This window comes from Rhipicephalus sanguineus, chromosome 8, assembly GCF_013339695.2.
Source record: "Rhipicephalus sanguineus isolate Rsan-2018 chromosome 8, BIME_Rsan_1.4, whole genome shotgun sequence".
Taxonomy (NCBI): Eukaryota; Metazoa; Arthropoda; class Arachnida; order Ixodida; family Ixodidae; genus Rhipicephalus; species Rhipicephalus sanguineus.
The window spans coordinates 160,180,840-160,199,310 of record NC_051183.1 but is presented as its reverse complement, the minus strand read 5'-3'; the positions used below and the strand labels follow the sequence as shown (position 1 = coordinate 160,199,310).

The 18,471-nt window shown below is 46.4% G+C and overlaps 2 protein-coding genes across 2 annotated transcripts in view; one reads left to right on the top strand and one right to left on the bottom strand.

Annotated features, from left to right (window-relative positions):
* LOC119402435 (26S proteasome non-ATPase regulatory subunit 13) overlaps positions 1-17,946 on the bottom strand; it is a gene marked incomplete in the record, with an annotated part of 91,213 nt that extends 73,267 nt beyond the window's left edge. The window contains 2 exon segments of the mRNA XM_037669589.2: positions 231-303; positions 17,744-17,946. Of these exon segments, the coding sequence (XP_037525517.1) occupies positions 231-303; positions 17,744-17,844 (174 nt within the window).
* Positions 17,947-18,164: 218 nt separating this feature from the next.
* LOC119402433 (ferredoxin-fold anticodon-binding domain-containing protein 1) overlaps positions 18,165-18,471 on the top strand; it is a 157,349-nt gene continuing 157,042 nt past the window's right edge. The window contains exon 1 of the mRNA XM_037669583.2: positions 18,165-18,303. The gene's annotated coding sequence lies outside the window, so the exon portion shown is untranslated. The remainder of the gene's footprint in view (positions 18,304-18,471) is intronic.

Genomic DNA, 18,471 nt, shown 5'->3' with positions numbered 1-18,471 from the left:
CCTTCCATGAGGAATTCCTACCAACTCTGTTGCTCCAATGTTTCAGGAACCTGACTTATAAACTGGGGCAACAATGGGTTTCAAAGACAAAGGGCCAGTCTTCCTGGGAGATAGCCCTTATTTGCAATGTCGTGCACTGGCAACTTGCAGGGGAACATAAGGCCTAGAACAATATTGTAGTAACACACTCGTCCACAAGTCAGCACTGCAATCAGCATGATTAGTCTCACCTGAAACAGGCCCTGCTGTATCTGTGGGCAACGGACAAAGGTGAGCAACTTTAGAGTCAACTGGTGCCACAGCCTGCAACATACGACCTTTAATGAAACTTCAGCAGCATATATTGGCAAGAAGAGTGTCTATCTCATCCACATTTTTCCCTGCCATTAGAATGGGTAATCGTGGTGACAGTAATGGTGTTTTCATAAAAGAACACTGTTGCAATAAGCAAAAAAACACAAGTTGGCCCACTGTTGCGCCACTGAAAAATGTAATCTCTTTAGAGATGCACTAAGCGAACACAGACACAACACAGAACAAAAATATACAGGACACATGACGTTGAGCTCGATCTAACAAATGGTTTAATTTCAGTAAAAACGTGACCCTGAAAAAGCAGTTATGTCAAACTGCTTTTCAGGGTCACGTGTGCAGACCTTCAGAAAAAAAGATTGACGGGCAAGGGCGTAATTACACCAGAGAGGGTAAATAAGAGCAGTGATGCTACCGAGGACTTCTGATTTGGAGCAATTATTGGAGCAGCAAAATTTTCATTTTGCAGCACTTTAAAGCAGCAAAAATTGACATGTTGGAGCACTTTGGAGCAAGTAATTGTGCACCTCAGAACACTCTGTAGCAGCTAATTGCACATCCTGGAGTGCAGTGGAGAAGCAAATTGCATTTACATTCAAGCACCTCAATAATTATTATGGGGCTCTCATGAAGAGCTAGAAATATTTCGATCCATTGCAAAACGCGTGGAGAAGATCACCTCAGGAGCACTCCCTATTTGACTAGATAATGCAAAAATAAGGGCGTCATGCAGTTAAGTGTTCTGGAATAACCTCTTCAGCGATTATTTTCAACACTAAAAAAAATAAACAGAATACTGGATGACCAAAATTGTACTTTATGAAATAACACTCTACATACATCTATGTGGTCATGAACAGATGTGGTAGACAAACGCCGTGACGTGCAACAGTGCCTTGATGCTAAAGAGTCACACTGTCCCTAATACATTCCCCTAAGACGACTCCAAGGCGAAAGACAGCTTATTTTTCTTCTCGATCAATTGTATTGCTCGGCGCAACATGACGTCACTTTGTTAGCCTCAAAAAGCCATTCTCCTGACACTCCTTTCCCTCCTTCTGAGGCCTTTCTGTGCTGCAGCAAGAGCATTCTCTCAGTGCTTCCAGACTATCATTTGTGCATGCGCCGGGTTGCCCCGAAGATCGAGGTCCGCTTCTAGTCAACCTTCTCAAAGCATTCGAAAGTGCGTTGATCGGGGGACTACATGGTATAACAAACTTCGTTTTCCTTTCAGAGCGGAGCTGTATATTGCTAGGACATTCTGGCTGTATACCGAAAACCCTTTAGTGCTTTCTAGTGAGCAGAGGAAAAAAAAAGAAAAAAAGGAAAACTCAGAGGGTTCCTTGACTCGAAGGCGAAAGACCCATCTTTTCCTTCTAAGTCAATGTATTAATCCTCTCCCGGCCCCCCTCTGAAGGCTTTATGCACCTTATCTGGTCTTGCACTGCCTCCATGACCGGCGCACCTATCACAAAGTAACATGTCACATGATGACGTCATTATGGGACGTCACGGTGCATGACGTCCTGATGACGTCATCAGAAGAACATTTTTTGCATCACTCGTGTTGACACCACCGATGGTCAATTTTTGTGTTTAATGAGGCATCTAAGGCTTTCGCATTAACACTGCTTATAGAATGTTAAGAGCCCAGACGTTACCAACCTGACCTTACATACCAAAATGGTCTCCACCATGTCATTTCTGCGCAGTGCGCTGAACAGCTTCGCTGGTCATCCACCTCAGAGTGGAATGGCTCCTCAATTTATTTTCAATGCGAAGCATTTCTTAGCGAATTTCTGAAACTTTGAGCCCGCCCGCCCGCCCGCCCGCCCGTCCGCCCGTCCGTCCGTCCGTCCGTCCGTCCATCCGCCCGCCTACGACTTTGTGCTTTCCCGGCTCTTTTGTTAATGGGATGTATACCAAAATTGGTATGGTACAACATGACTGTATGAAAAACAAATGATAGGTCATAACATGAAAATCATGAGGAGCATGTCATAAATGGCATGATTTACATGCCACGGTCTTTGTGCTCTCGTGGCCACCTAGTCAGCTTGATATACACCAAAATTGGTATGGCGTGACAAGATTATATGACAAAGGTAAGTGACAGGTCCTATGGTGCAAACGGGCGTAGCCAGAAGTTTTTTCGGGAAGGGGGTTCAACTATACTTTACGTATGTTGGTGCGTACATTTGTATGTGTGCATGTATATATACACAAGCAAAATTGGAAATTTTCGGCGAAGGTCTGAAATCCCCCAACCTCCCCCCACCATCACTATGGCCCTGGGTGCAAAATGATGACACGCATGTCATGTACAGCATGATTTACATGACATGGTTTCCAGGCACTCGTGGCCGTTCAATTACTATATGGATCTATACCAAAATTGGTACGACGAAGCATTTCTGTATAGCAAACATAAATGACTGGTTGTAACATGAAAATCATGACATGCATGTCATGTAGAACATGATTTACATGCCACGTTCATGCTGCGCTCGCGACCGTTTCCCAAGATTGATACACACCAATATTGGTATTGCGTGACGTGACTGTACAACGAGCATAAATGATAGGTGGTAACATGACAATCATATGCATTTCATGTGCAGCATGATTTACATGCCATGCTCATAGTGCGCTCACGGCCGGTTCGCTAGCTTGGTATATCCCCAAACTGGTGTTTGGAGACATGACTGCACGACAAACATAAATGAAAGGTTGCAACATGACAATCATGACATGCATGTCGTGGAGGGCATGATTTACATGCCCCGCTCATGGGCTGCTAGCGGCCATTTCACTAGATTGACTTACACCCACATCGGTATTGCGTGATGTTACTGTATGTTCATATTGAACACGAGCGCTGTGTTGTGCAGTCTCTTCTTTGCGTCTCGTTTTTTGCGCTGTTCAATATGAACCCCAACCAGCTAGCTGAACTTTCCCTTTTGCTGCGACTGTATGATGAACACAAATGGCAGGTGGTAACCAAGGAGGTTAAAGAAAAATATTGCTGGAGTGGCAATTATTGCACTAGAGTGAAGCCGTGCCCACCAAAAGATGGCGGCTGCGCCCGCCATCTTAGTATGGGCACGATAAACCGTTGGCATGCGGCGTCGGCGAGCTTCTCCTCGCACGCCAGACGAGTTTAATATTGCAGCTTTTACGGGTCAGATACTGCCCCAAGTGTGCCTTTGTGTTACAAGTTTTCGTAAATAAGCCTTGAAGTTATGGCAAACTTTATTGGAGATCAATCGCCAATACTCCTCTCGATGGGTTACTCTTGTCAGCAATAACGATGTTATTTTATAATTAAGGTAGTATTTACATTAACAGATTAAAGCCATTTGATCTCTAAGCAGGCACCACCAGAAAAGAGCATGTTTCTGAGATTTTTGGTGGGCAAAAGATGGCTTCACTTTTGCTGGAAAGGCGTTGCGAGAGCTTCCACTCCAGAAATTTTTTTTTAACCTCCTTGGTGGTAACCTGACAATCATGACACGCATGTCATCTACGGCATGATTTACATGACACTGTCTTGGCGCGCTTCCGGCCGTTTTGTTAACTGGATACACACCAAAATTGCTATGGCATGACATGAGTGCGTGACGAATGTAAATGACAGGTTATGCATTGCATATACCGGAATATATGTTTCATTATTTTAAAGATTCTACATGCATGAATACATGACAAACAAGCAATATACAGAGAGCTAGATGTCATGACATGAATGCCTTCATTTGCCTCAAAGATAATGTATGCGGCTCTTTGCGGGCTGCTTCGCGTTACATTGATTGCCACTGTGTGTGGGATCTGCCGGATTTTTTTATTGTGACAGCAATTTTATGGACACTCAAGACGGGTTTTTGCCGTCACCGTCATGTTCCTTATGAAGTCCAAATCGATAACATTGCTCCGCTCATCGTATGTTCAAGCCGCGAGCACGGTCCCTCAATACTTTTACTGGTCATGAAACTCCTGCGTAACTCAATGGGAGAGCTTCGTATACCGCCTGCACTTTCCGTGGCACGGCGCTGGCATAGCTAGAAGGGGGACGAGGAAGCCGGCTGCTGCTGGCCGCCATTAGCAGAGTGTGGGCGCAGAGTGGCGTTGTTTGGGCTGGTTGCACCCCTTTTCTTTTCGCAGTCACCTCGTCATGACAGCGATGCCCAACACCTGCTGTGTGCCGGGCTGTCGCTCGGGATACAAGGGCACTGTCGAAAAAGCCTCCCTGTTCTGTTTACCTGGTTTACCAGCCGAAGCAGAACAACGCGACAGGTGGAAACGTGCAATCCCGCGACAGGAGACTGTCGGGTTTTCATTTGACTTGAATTACATTCACGTGTGCGAAAAACATTTCAATGCAAGTGAGATTGTACGTGCGGACGTGTGCACAGTGAATGGAAACATCGTTTCACTGCCTCGAGATCAACCAAGACTGGCGGAAGACGCCGTGCCTAGAATGGTGTTTGGAGTTTTATGTGAAGTGCGGTGTTCGGAGTGTGTGTGTTTGCTTTCTCGTTAATGATAGAAACTAAAAAGTGATGCCGTGGGTAAAACGCAATATTTTGTTCTACTTTGATAGCGCTGTTTGCTGGTGCTGTCGCTGAATCGTGAAAATTTATAGAAAGCTTCAAAAATAGTAATGCAGTTTGATGTATAATTGATCAGTTTAAGCTGAATAACTTGGTTGATGGAAGCTCCGGCTTGATTTCGATTTGCGCTGGTATTTACATAGAAGGAACAGGGTGGCTAAATGGAACGCCAACTTAGAACTCCTGGTCATCGTGACAGTATATGGGAACGGATAAAAAAAAAAGAGCCGCGTATATAAGAACTCGGCAGTGTTATGAAATCTACATGTGTAAAATCAAAACCTTTTGCTTGAAAGTCGCACATAGTGCCTACATCTAGCAAAAGCAGCTCACAGCAGTTTCACCCTCATTATTTTTTTTAATCTTCAAAATCAAAAGCGCAAATTATGATGCCAAAGGAAAAAGAAAGGAAAACACCACGAGCATCCCTCTCCGTTTAGTGTTATCTCAATCTGCGCTTTTGATTTTTGAAGCTATGTTTCACTAACGATATCCCTCAAGAGGTACTTCAAAGCTATTAATGCAAGTTAGCCTGGTATACAGGCTTGTTTATTGGCACGCGAACTTCTATTTGCAGCGTCATAATGCCGTATAGAATAAAGTGACAATTAGTACGAAAATGAGCGTTACGTGCAGCCAGAGCACGGCTACTCTGCAGCGTCTAGTGCAAAATATGCTAACCTGTCAGTCATCTAGAAGCAGTCACAGTGTTCGGTATAAGCCCGAAAGCGACTATGCAGGAATCGAGAAATGTGGGAACGTCACGAACACACGCGTCACTTGACAGACACCCCCAGTGAAAACATTGCCAGCAATCAATGATTTGGGCAATTTGACAATGCGCATCATGTACCATATTGACAATACTAATCACTGCTATGATTTGTTTGCGAGAACACGGAGAATGAAAATATCTGAAGTGTATTTGAAGGCAAACGCTTCCGCGAACGCGCAACTGCCCTACCAAGCGCGGCAGATCAATGCCCTTCTGCTTACAGTGGCGCCTCTGGTGGCCACTTTTGTCCCTATATGAAACTTTCGCAGGAGTTTCATGACCAGTAAAAAGTACTGAGGGACCATGCCGCGAGTGAAAGCTCACGAGCGCTGAGGACGAAAGCAGCTGAAGCGGAGATGAAACAAGCCGGCCGTTTCCGTCAGCGGAGAGCGCAGGCAATAACATCAGCCCGCTTACGAGGCCTGCCGTCGATTGCTTATCAAACAGAGGAAATGCCCCGCCCGTCTTTCGTAAGGAGCATGAACGGAAGTCATGGGAGGGGGGGCAGCGTCATTCAAAGAGCGCTATTATATTGAGGCATTAAAGGAGACGGCTCGTAAACTTGCTGTGTTTACTTCGTGTTTAGACAACTGACAGCATAAAACTCGCTTCGGTCCTTGAAGTGGCCATATACCCTTAAACCAGTGTAGAGTTACGCGAGATCGGATCCAAAAGAGTTAGCTGCTAGCCTTATTTCGTATAACTATAGTGGACTAGAATATGGGGTAGTGTGTTCAGAGAGGAGTGATGGCTGCCCCAGTCAATACTGAAAGCCACGAGATGGCGCCACGACAGCATGGGCTGTCACATCGTGCACCGCTTCCAATGCGCTTAGGTGCTTTGCATACGTCGCACTTGATAATCTGATTTTTATTGCTAACACGTCAGTGGGAAGCACATTTCTGAATGGTTGTAGTAGTACATGCATACGAAACAACACAAAATGCGATAAGGCTGCCAGGCACAGTCCGAAAGAAAAAGCAGCGACTAGCAGGTAACAGTGAAAGAGTGAAAGCTGCGACAACAAAACTCTGTGCTGTTTCCCTGCAACTTCGTCGATGAACGGGAACAAAGTTTAGGGAGATAGATGGAAGAAAGGAGAATTGATGAACCCTGAAGATCCTGTTAAAATACTGCACCCTACCACAACTTCAATTTTCTTCGTTACGTTCGTGGTACCGTTCTTATCTAAAGTTGCATTGTGCTATAGTAATTACGAGGTTTTAAGTGCCAAAACCAAGATGTTATTGTGAGGCACACAGTAGTGAGACTCCGGAATAATTCTGACCACCTGGGGTCCTTATTTGCATGTGTATACACGCACACATGCAAACAAACGAAAAAATATGCAAGTGGGTGGTTAAACTCCCCCCTCCCCTAAAAAAAATAATTCTGGCTACACCACTGGAGACTACCCCTACACTGAGCGTGACTGCAAAGACGGAGTCCCGAAGCTGTGTGCATAGCACGCTGTGAACACTGCCCACCATCTATGCTGGTGCTAAGTGCAGGATTCTAATCCTTACAATAATAACTTCATGGCTTTGATGTGCCAAAAGCACGATCTGATTATGAGGCACACTGTAGAGGAGGGCTTCGGAAACTTTGACAATCTAGTGTTCTTCAACATGCATGCACTGATATCGCATCATACGCTAGCCTCTAGCATTTCACGCCCGTCGAAATGCGGCCATTGCAGCCGGGATGTTGCACAGTGTTTTCTTGCAAGCCAGATTGTGCACATCAACAATGCTCTTGCTTCACAGCTCTTGCTTGCTGAAAGAATGAATGTGCCCTCTAGTTTCTTTACAGCAGGAAATAATGTGTCAGATGGGTAGAGAAGCCCACGTCTCTCAGAATTAAAGCTCTGTGAACTAACAATTTTCACAAAACACACTGCTTTGCACCAGGTGAAGAGCAGTGCCGTTGCCGCCGCCGACTCGGCATTGCTGCACTGTGAGATGGCCAGCAGGAATTATTGCATCAGAAATAAATCGCAAGAAAAGATGGTGTTTTGCCCTGAGGAGATATGCTGGCAGTATAGACCGAGATCGAAAAAGGGTTTGCTCAGCTATCAGTCCGGCCCCTCGAGACTCGTGAAAAACGGCATTGCGATGTCATGTATCCGGTCTGCGATATCAAAGTCCTGCCCGCACCTGGTAAACCAAAGCGTTCACGAACAGGCGAAAAAATTGCAGCAGGCAGGTTACCCTGATGCTGTAATAGCAGCCACCAGTGAACGTGTGCTAAAAGAAGTAAGAGCACATGGAAAGTTTGCGCTGCAAGGAAGAAGTGAGCAAAACAGGCCATTCTCGGTGATCCCTTACATTCACGGAGTATCCCACCACTTCAAGAGAGTGGCGGCATGCTTTAACGTTAATGCTGTTTTTTCAGCCACAAATAAGCTAAAGGGGATTTGCCCGAGGCTACAGTACCGGCAAAAAAGAAACGAAGAAGCAAGAGGTCAGTGCACCATGAAGCATGGCCTTCGCTTTGTGTGTTGTGTAAAGGGGCTTGTGTACCCCTTTCATGTGGGAAAGCTTACGTGGGCCACACTGGCCGCTGCCTGAACATCCGTCTGTGCAAGCACCACAGCTCCTTAACCCCTCAAGAGCCTTATTTTTCTGAAAATATCCCAACCAAAAGCGCCTATTTTTTTATTGCTGATTTCGAATCTGACTGTCCTAAAAAGTAGCTAGTAGATGTTGAAAAAATATTTGTACCACATACTTAGTCAAATCAAAACACAGATTAACGCAAGGGGGCCTGTTGCAGCTCCTGCACCAAAAGAGAGTTTTCTTTCTCAACTTTTTCCAGTTTTCTCCTCGCTTCCGAGAGCAAATGAAGCACTTTTGAAGAAACTGCTGAATATATTCCATAAGGTCATCTGGCGATGACATGTTGAAAGTCTTGTCTGGAATGGCCAAGAATGGAAAGCGAGGAGGCTTCACAGGAGGATTGTGCGCATCACGCAGGATCCACTGGCGAGCACTCGCGATGTTCGCTTCCGAGCTGTGTTCATCATCACCGGAGGAGATGCGCAATTCACCGCCATCACTGTCTTCACTTCTGGACACAAGATAAACATCTGTATCTGAACCATCATCACTCGAAGAAGATGACGAAAATGAAAAGCTTCTTTTTCGTGTTGCCAAGCCAGCTATGCATGGGTGGCCGCCACCGCAAGCCATCTTTCCATACAAAAACCGCGCTCTTTCCACAGGAGAAAAATAAATTGTCAAATAAATGCTGCCACCTGGTGGATTACACACAATCTAAGCTGTAGAAGAGCGCCTCTTGTCCTGAATGCTAGAGGGGAGTACCTATTCCACTAGGACGAGCTCTGCTCGTCCAAAGCAGTTAAGGGGTTAAAATGTGCTCTGTCGTCGAATTTGGCCTTACATTGCCTTCAGTGTGGTTGCGATGCACAGTTTGAACTAACCTCAGTTTTATTCCGTCACACCGCGCATACCGATTGTGTTCTACTTCCGACGCACGCAGAGCTGAGTTGAAGAGAGTGACGCAGGACCTGATCGGCAATGGCTACCCCAGTCGTTTTATAAAAACTGAAGAAAGGCGCGCAGCTGACCCCTCTGCCAGGGCAACGACAACGAGGAAGCGGGCTTCACTCCCCTATGCACGAGGCGTGAGCGAGTCCCTTTCAAGAATATTTCAAGATTATGAAGTGCAAGTCTGCCACATCCCCTCAAGCAAGCTGAAACAACAACTCGTTCGAGTGAAAGACCGTCTTGAAAAGGAAAGATACCCTGGCGTCGTCTACAAAATTCCGTGCCAAGACTGCCAGGTGTGCTACATAGGCGAGACTGGAAACTTAAAAGAAGACTGCAGCAGCACCGTAATGATGTAGCCAAAGGGCACACGATTTCAAACGCTCTGGCAGAACATAGTGAAAAAAACTGGACACTGTCTTGATTGGCAATCGGCTTCCATCATCGAAAAAGAGAAAAAGTTATCATCCCGCCTGCTCATCGAATCTTTTTGCATACAATCAACTACTAACACGATAAATCGGACACGGGGTCCACTCCCTGAGGTATACGCAAGCGCGTTGCGCCTTTCGACGCATATATAATAAAGACCAGCATGCATTCGTTCATTGTGAACAAGGCACCCGTACTGGCGCCGAAACGTCAATTCTGTTGTTGCTTTATTTATTTTGGCGAGTGTACGTTTTCATCGACCATGATTTTTCCTCGCCAGACGAGTTTTCGTCAAACCCTAGATTTCATTACGCTTCGCGAAAAGCATGGACAGTCCACCGTAACCAAGGTCCGGCAATTTGTTTCCCTCAAGTCAAAGCTGGCATCGTTTCAATGCCACCTACAGTTCATCTGCGTTGTAAAGCCCACAGCGTCATCCCGAAGTCACTTCGCCTACCAGTCTTGGTCCGTACGCCGTTTGGGAAGCAGGTTGTGTCACGCTGCGAGAAGCTCCTTCTGCAAGCACGCATCCTTGAAACAAAGGCAACCATAAAACGGTTGGAAAACGAGGTTTTCTTTAGCCAACGCACGCTTGAGCGCGTCGCCCCCACAGAATTCCACGAGATTGTACTCCACTCCAATGGAACTGCAGCTGCGACTCGCCACGAACGAGAAAAGTGCCAGGAAAAGAAGTTTGTGTCTTTGCTGGACAAATATCAGCCCCCGGACAACCAAGCTGGTGTTTGCAACTTGTCGTCACACCACCTTGATGCTGCTGAGCTTCATCTACTAAGTCGCGGCCTAAACTTCAACACTGGTACCACGCCGAGTATGCGGAAGATGGTGTGTTCGGTTGAAGAGGCCGTACGCCAAGTCGAGCCTGCTCTACAAAGTGAAGCGCGCACCCGCGCTATTGGGGCGCTTTCAAAGCTTCGCAATGCTAGGACCTCAAGCATGAGCCTCCTCGACAAAGAAGCCATGAAAAGACTACAGAATAACAAATCCATTGTTATTTTGCCTGCAGATAAGGGGAATGCGACGGTTGTTATGAACCGTGATGACTACGTTTCTAAAATGACGGAGCATCTCCAGGACGAAACTACGTATTCGAGATCGACCGGGATCCTACAAGAAAGATTGAGTCAGAACTTCAGAAGCTGCTGACTGACGTCTTCAAGTTTGTGCCGCCCGAAAAGAAGCATCTGTATAACAGGCTGTTGTGCCACACCGGTTCGGCTCCTGCAATATACGGCCTGCCCAAGGTTCACAAACCCAACGTCCCGCTGCGGCCGATTGTAGACTATACGCGCTCCCCGTTGCACAGTCTTCTGGCTATCTTCATGATGTGCTCCGCCCCCTCGTAGGACGAACGTCGACGTACGTAAAGGACTCCGTTGACTTTGTTGACAAGATCCGGAACGTGACCTTAGACAGCGAGGAAATCATGGTATCTTTGACGTCAAGTCTATGTTCACACGCATACCAGTAGGACTATGCTGTTGACTGCTGCAGATCAGCATTGAAGAACGACGACTCGCTGCCTGCGCGCACCCCGTTGGAGGCCGACGATGTGTGCCGTCTTTTGGATTTCTGCCTGCGCAACACATATTTTTCGTTTAATGGTTCCTTCTACAAGCAAGTGTTCGGAACGGCAATGGGAGCGTCGGTGTCAGTGTCTTGTGCCAATATCGCATTGGAAGCCCTTGAGGAGGAAGCCCTCGCAACAGTCCAGCCTGCACCGAAATTGTTCCTGCGGTACGTAGACGATTGTTTTTCCATTATCCGCCGTGAAGACGTCGTCCCTTTTCTGGAACACTTGAACTCAGTCCAGAGCACAATTGAGTTCACCGTTGAAGAAGAAGTAACGGCCGCTTGGCTTTCCTGGACGTTGACGTCACACGTACTGCATCCGGCCTTTCAACAAGCGTTTATCGAAAGCCTACGCATACAGGGAAATATCTCCACTCGATTCGGCACATCCCATTGGACAAAAACGATCTGTTGCATCGACACTATTTAACCGCGCATACCGATTGTGTTCTACTTCCGACGCACGCAGAGCTGAGTTGAAGAGAGTGACGCAGGACCTGATCGGCAATGGCTACCCCAGTCGTTTTATAAAAACTGAAGAAAGGCGCGCAGCTGACCCCTCTGCCAGGGCAACGACAACGAGGAAGCGGCTTCACTCCCCTATGCACGAGGCGTGAGCGAGTCCCTTTCAAGAATATTTCAAGATTATGAAGTGCAAGTCTGCCACATCCCCTCAAGCAAGCTGAAACAACAACTCGTTCGAGTGAAAGACCGTCTTGAAAAGGAAAGATACCCTGGCGTCGTCTACAAAATTCCGTGCCAAGACTGCCAGGTGTGCTACATAGGCGAGACTGGAAACTTTAAAAGAAGACTGCAGCAGCACCGTAATGATGTAGCCAAAGGGCACACGATTTCAAACGCTCTGGCAGAACATAGTGAAAAACTGGACACTGTCTTGATTGGCAATCGGCTTCCATCATCGAAAAAGAGAAAAAGTTATCATCCCGCCTGCTCATCGAATCTTTTTGCATACAATCAACTACTAACACGATAAATCGGACACGGGGTCCACTCCCTGAGGTATACGCAAGCGCGTTGCGCCTTTCGACGCATATATAATAAAGACCAGCATGCATTCGTTCATTGTGAACAAGGCACCCGTACTGGGCGCCGAAACGTCAATTCTGTTGTTGCTTTATTTATTTTGGCGAGTGTACGTTTTCATCGACCAGGGTACAATTAAAGGGACACTAAAGGCAAATATTTAGTCGACGTTGATTGTTGAAATAGCGGTCCAGAAACCTCGTAGTGCTACTTTTATGCCAAGGAAGTGCTTATTTTGAAATAAAATCCCGTTTTAGTGGTCCGCATCGCATTAGCGCACTTCAAATCACCCGCCTGAAATCAGACTTTCATACGTCACCGCTGCCGTGCCCAACGTTGCCTGCCTTTACTGCGCGGCCGCCGACACTAGTAGCAGCAGAGTGAAAGTAGCGGGACCCACAGCAGCAACAACGGCCATCGAAGCCATCAAAGCTTGCCACAATCGCCGCAATGGATGTGGACGGAGAACTTGACGAGACATTGGCTTGCGACGCTGGGCACCAATTCAGCGAGAGGGTTCATTCCGCGGCACCCAGTGAAAAGACACAACAGTTTCCTTGCTGCAGCACTGGCGTTGTGCACCATTCGGGCATCCGGCAATATCACATGCATGCGGCATTTTGTCGAACTTTCTGTCAGAGCGACTTTCACGGGCGCGCAAAACACATGCAGCAGTATGCGATCCCGAAACTACCACTGAGACGCGACTGCGTGAGCGAAGCAGGGTGCCGGGCGAAGCACAGTTCGGCGAAAACGAAACCTTTGAACCACGCGCGCCGTTCCCCATGGCAATGCCAAAGAGGTTCTTTTTTCCATGAATCAAACGGAAACGAACAAACAGCATTTTATTACGTCTTTTGATGCACGGAAGGTTCTTTTTTTTATTGCTGCTAGTTTGATTACTAGTGATTTATTGTAGGCAGACTCTCATACGTCATCGGGATCACTTCGAAAATGTCCCACTCGTGGCGCTCATCACGTGATGCATTTAGCTTAATTTCTCGGTAAGTAGGGCACTGCTGTTGATAATATTGCCGTTTTAGGAGTTGTCGTACATTGAGCTTTCACTCTGACATAAATAGTTATTTGCCTTTAGTGTCCCTTTAAATTGCGAGATAGCTGAGGCTTGCATTATCCAGAGGCAAGGCACCTTGCGTGTTAGCCAGCCGTCTGTACACCTACACGATAAGGAATTATCATTCCTTAGCGTAGCTTCATAAGATTGTGAAAATACCTGCTGTCGCACGTGGAATAGAAAAGAGGTAGGAAGATGTGCATTTCGTTGTTTTTCTAAGTGATTAGAGTACTGTACTGTCAAATGTTATTTTTTTTTGTTTTCCTTTTTTTGGTTTTTTTTTTTTGTGTGTCTTTGCTGTCCGATGCATGTGGTATTCTGCGCAGTAGTACGCAATGGTTTCTTGATAGTCTAAAGAATTTTCATGTCATGAGCCTGATGCTTGAGATCGTTGTGATTAGTGATGGATATATTCTTGCGTGTTCCGAAATAAATGTGGTTTGAAGTTAGCGCTTGTGCTGTCTAGGTGTTTTATGCGCTACCCAGTCCCCCCGAAGTGATGCGTCTTTACCAACCTGCCCAACTTGCCGCACTTATCCTGTGGTAGGTCCAACATCGGACAGATAGGACTATCAAATCAAAAGGAGAATTTTATTACACCATAATACGAAAAATGCACACACAAATATTTGGACCCATAGCCTAAGCGGCTAGTGATGGGTCCAATACAAAAAAAGGTTATAAGGATTAGCAGTCTTGTGCAAAAAAAAGAAACAATAGCGAATGTATCATCCATAAGAGAAAAGTATAGTATAGATTCAAGGACCCATACGAAAAAACAACAAATACATGCCTTAGTCAAAGGGTAAGAGAGCCTCAGTAGGCTTGTCAGCAGCTAGCAGCGGCTAGTAACTTAGCCACACATTGCAAAAAAATGTCCATGTAAAGCATTTTACGAAAGAACAGCTGTTGTAGCCACCTCCAAAGAAGAAAGGCAGCTTAGCTTCCCACGAGTAGTGCCAAACCTAAAGGACGTTTTTTTTCTTCCTCTCTTTTTTTTGTCTCTGTTTCTCTACCTTTATTTCTCGCTTCCTCTTTCTTTCTATTTCTGTCTTCCTCCTTATTTCTCTCTCTACTCGTTCTCTTGCCCATCAGAGTTATTCTCTTTCTCCATTTCTATCACGTTCTGTCTTTCTTCTATTTCGCTTTCTTTCTACCCTATCCTTCACTCTCTTGCCTCCTCCTCCCTTTCCCACACCCTTGCTATACTATACTATATACAAGGCTACGCTACGTTCTTCTAGCGTGCCTATTGCGGGAACGTGGGTTCGAATCCCACCTCGCCAGGAATTTCTCTTGGTTTCTATCTCTCTCTCCTTCTGCACTCGTTCTCCCACTCATCAGAGTTATTCATCCCATGCCGGACAGATCGGCGCATGTGTTGTGGAAGTGAAGCAGAAGATGAACGGAAAGGCGACAAAGAGAACGCGTCTCAGTTCACGATGATGATAACTTCTGTTCGCACTGCCCGGCACAACGAAAAGCTTAAACAGCTTTGCTTTTAAAAAACTGACACTGAGCATTACGGAAGAAGGCGAGGATGTAGGTATTAGCACACCTTCCATTGTTCTCACAGCGACTGAGGTTGGCTGATGCTGCAAAAAGACCGCACTAACTTTAACCTGATCTTGCTTCTGCGATAGCGCCCTTTCTTCACTTTTAGATGCAAAGCAGCTTAAGACGGGGCTTTGTCCATCCCTCCCGCGGCGTCCACACCCCCACTGCACATGCGTGTCCCCTCCCACTCCTCTCCTACGCTTGATCGGGACGTCTTGAGGGGCTAGTTGGTTCATACTATGCAGGAAAAATTTGCGCTAAACTAGAACGAACAACACAAAGAAGGAACACGTGCGCTCGATCTGTTGACGTGTTCCTTCTTTGTGTTGTCCGTTCTAGTTTAGCGCAAATTTTTCCTCTCCTATGCTCCCCCCTTCTCGCGTGCCTGATGCTCTCCTGCGCAACGCCGCAATGAGCGCCAGCATCCCACTGCTTCGCATCCACAATCTTGAGAGAATAGCGTGTAATGTCAAGAAGGCTAAATCACTTACTTTAGAATTGTTTTTTTTAGCCAAAACACATAAGACCGAGATCCCATTTCGAGCAATCATTTCAGAGCAAGGCACCTGGCAAGTCGCTGTATCTAGTTATTTGCAGAACTGCTTAACCTATTTGAGTTTTTCAGACCCTTTTGTATGCGTAATTCTCAGGCGCTAGTTCAGTTCCTCTCAGAGGAGAACCCCGCCTGTTGTAAAGCTTTTAGTATGGATATTGAAGACCTGTATTGCTCTTTGCCGCATGAGGACTTGTTAAAATGTGTTAATGAATGTATTAACGAACAAGGGCACGGGGCGGTTTTCACCGATAAATGTGGCGTTTCTACTGGGGCTTTTCTAGAAATTCTTTCTATGTATTTAAAGTTGATGCTGGTAGGTCGGAAGGAAGGCGTTTGTGTGCAGAAATCAGAGATATGTATTGGTTCTAAGGTTGCTCCGGTTCTTAGTGATTTATACCTTAGCAAGACTGACAATCCTTTGGAAGGCGCCTTAGGTAATTCGGTTATTAAGGTTTTTCGTTATGTGGACGATTACTTGATCTTTTGTAGTGGTGAGGACTTTGAAAAGGTGGTAACTTCCGTGAGCGAAAAATTTGAATTAAATGGAGGAGGGCTGAGCTTTACTAAAGAGGTGCCTCAGAATAATGGAATACAATTTCTAGACATTTCCTTAACGTTCCAGAAGAACCACGTGTGCTGGCAGTATTCTCCTAGATCTTCGAAACTGCTGTTAAAGTTTTCGTCGAAGCACTCGAAGGTTGTAAAAAACGACATCGCCATGTATTGCCGTAAATCAGCCCTCGCCAATTTGTGTGAGCACAAAATGAGTGATAGCTTTAACGCACAGGTTACGCGTCTTTTAGATGTTAGGTATCCTCGTGATGCAGTGGCCACGGTCGCTGAACGTTTAAAGAAGTATATTGTTTTAAGTCCGAGCATGGTTGCAGAAAGCGATAGGAAGAAACGTGTCGTAGGTATACCGTACATTCATTGCGTATCACACAGGCTAAAGAAAGTATAGGAGCTAGATACGGCGTTAATGTTGTTTTCACGGCTGCCAATAAGCTAAGTAAGATTTGTGCCGCTGTGCAGAGGAAGAATGAGCGAGTAAAAGACAAGAAGCGGACCGATATTTGTTTCGTAAAACACACCAACAAATTCAGTGATTGCCGTACGAGTGTCGTGTGTAAGGTCCCATTCAGCTGCGGCCGCTTCTACGTAGGACAGACGGGCCGCTGCATTAACCAGAGATTATTGGAACACAAGAGATCGCTAATCGGAGGCACACCTTCTAATCTATTTTTATCTTTACATTGTCGAAATTGTAAGTGCACGCCAAAATTCGATCAATGCGCAGTGTTGTACCGGCATAGAAATAGAGAAATGCGTCTGATGATTGAGGCATGGCATATCGAGAATAGTGGTAGCGCATGCGTGAGCCAACCGTCGATTAACTTGCATAAAGATGAAATCAAATGCCTTAACAGTTATCTTCCACGTACACCCCCACGCGTGCCGGATTGATAGGTTCGCCTGTTGCATGGGTATGCGCAGATAAGTTTTCTGGCCTTCTTTCTTTTCCGCCGTCGTGCGTCTTTTCAGTTGTTAGTCGGTGTTTGTGGTGTCCCGACTCCTTTCTTGTGTCCGTGTTTGCACGCCCTGTCTTTTTAGAATGAATACTTACCAACTAGCTCAGCTCTCTGTTATTCTTACCTAATAAACGGCACGGTAGAAGCTGTCCAGCCGCCGCCGGTAACACTACTTGGAAACACTGACTTGGACGCAATACTTCACATAGACTGCATCAGAAGGAAAGCAGGTTTCTAGCATGCGTGTGGACGGTGAATTTGCAGAGTGAAAGGTGTAAATTACGTGTTCTGAATAAAACCCTGTGGCCAGAGTGCGCCCATCCTCGTTTGTTTTGCACAATGCTTACAGCTTACCTTGCATAATGCTTTTAAGATGAGCCAGCTCAGAGCGAAAGCCGCAAGGAGCGGAGCGCGGAAAGCCTCCAATGATCGCGCTTCTCGGTGTACTGCCTCTCTTTCTGCGGCTCGCAGCTACAAAACTATATAGCCGTGGTCGCCGTTCGTTTCTCTTGTCGCCGAGCGCTACCACGAACCGGCTCAGACAGAGTGACACACGCGGAGCCGCTACACGCAGCAATCAACTTGCCACATCCAGATTCCTTCTCTACATTAATGAGTAGTACAGAGCCGCAGAAAGAGAGCCAATCCACACACGCACGAAGAGCCCCCACGAGTAGAAAACAGAATGGTTAAGCAATGATGAAGAGGCACTTTTCTACCAAAGGTGCTGTAGACGGGATCAGTCAGTACGCACCGCTTGTTGTACAGCTCTTCGAACTCGGCCCATTGCTGCGACAGCTCGGCTGGGCCCTGCTCTTGCTGCTTCTTCAGGTAGGCACCGACGTCTTTGGCCATCACTTCACGAAACCTGCCTTCCAAGAGTGCGCGTTCTACAAGTCACGGCCACCGACTCGAAGCAATCCAAGAAAAAAAAAAGGCAGCGTCTCGTGCGCCGCGGCGCTTCCGGCGCGGAAAGCCTACGATGATGATGATGATGATGTGTGGTGGTACTGCTACGGTCCCTAGAATATGCATCGTTCTTGTTCTGCGCTAAAAAATGTAACAGGGGGACGACACGGGAACACAGACGTGCGCAAACTTTCAACTGTTTATTTGCGATCAAAGCTCGTCAATATATACACAGACATGAAAGGGCAAGAAGCAGATACAAACGTGACGTAGAACATGAAAAGGCGTGAAAAAATGGAAGAGGGTGCAAATCTACAGATTTCATGAAGACGCGTGTGTATTTACGTGATGGTTGTCTATGAAATTAAAAGCGGGGTTTCCCAGAGCCACGGAAGGAGAGCTTACGTATGTTGATTGATCATTTTTCCGCATGAAGTAGACCTCCATGATTTCTCGCCCTTTTTTTCGATTTGCTGTGTTCAAAAACCTTGGTGTCGCTGAACATAGGCTTACACCCGCAACGTGCGCAGTGCGCTGCTAAGTGCCCTGGAGACTGTAGCATTTCAGTCGCGT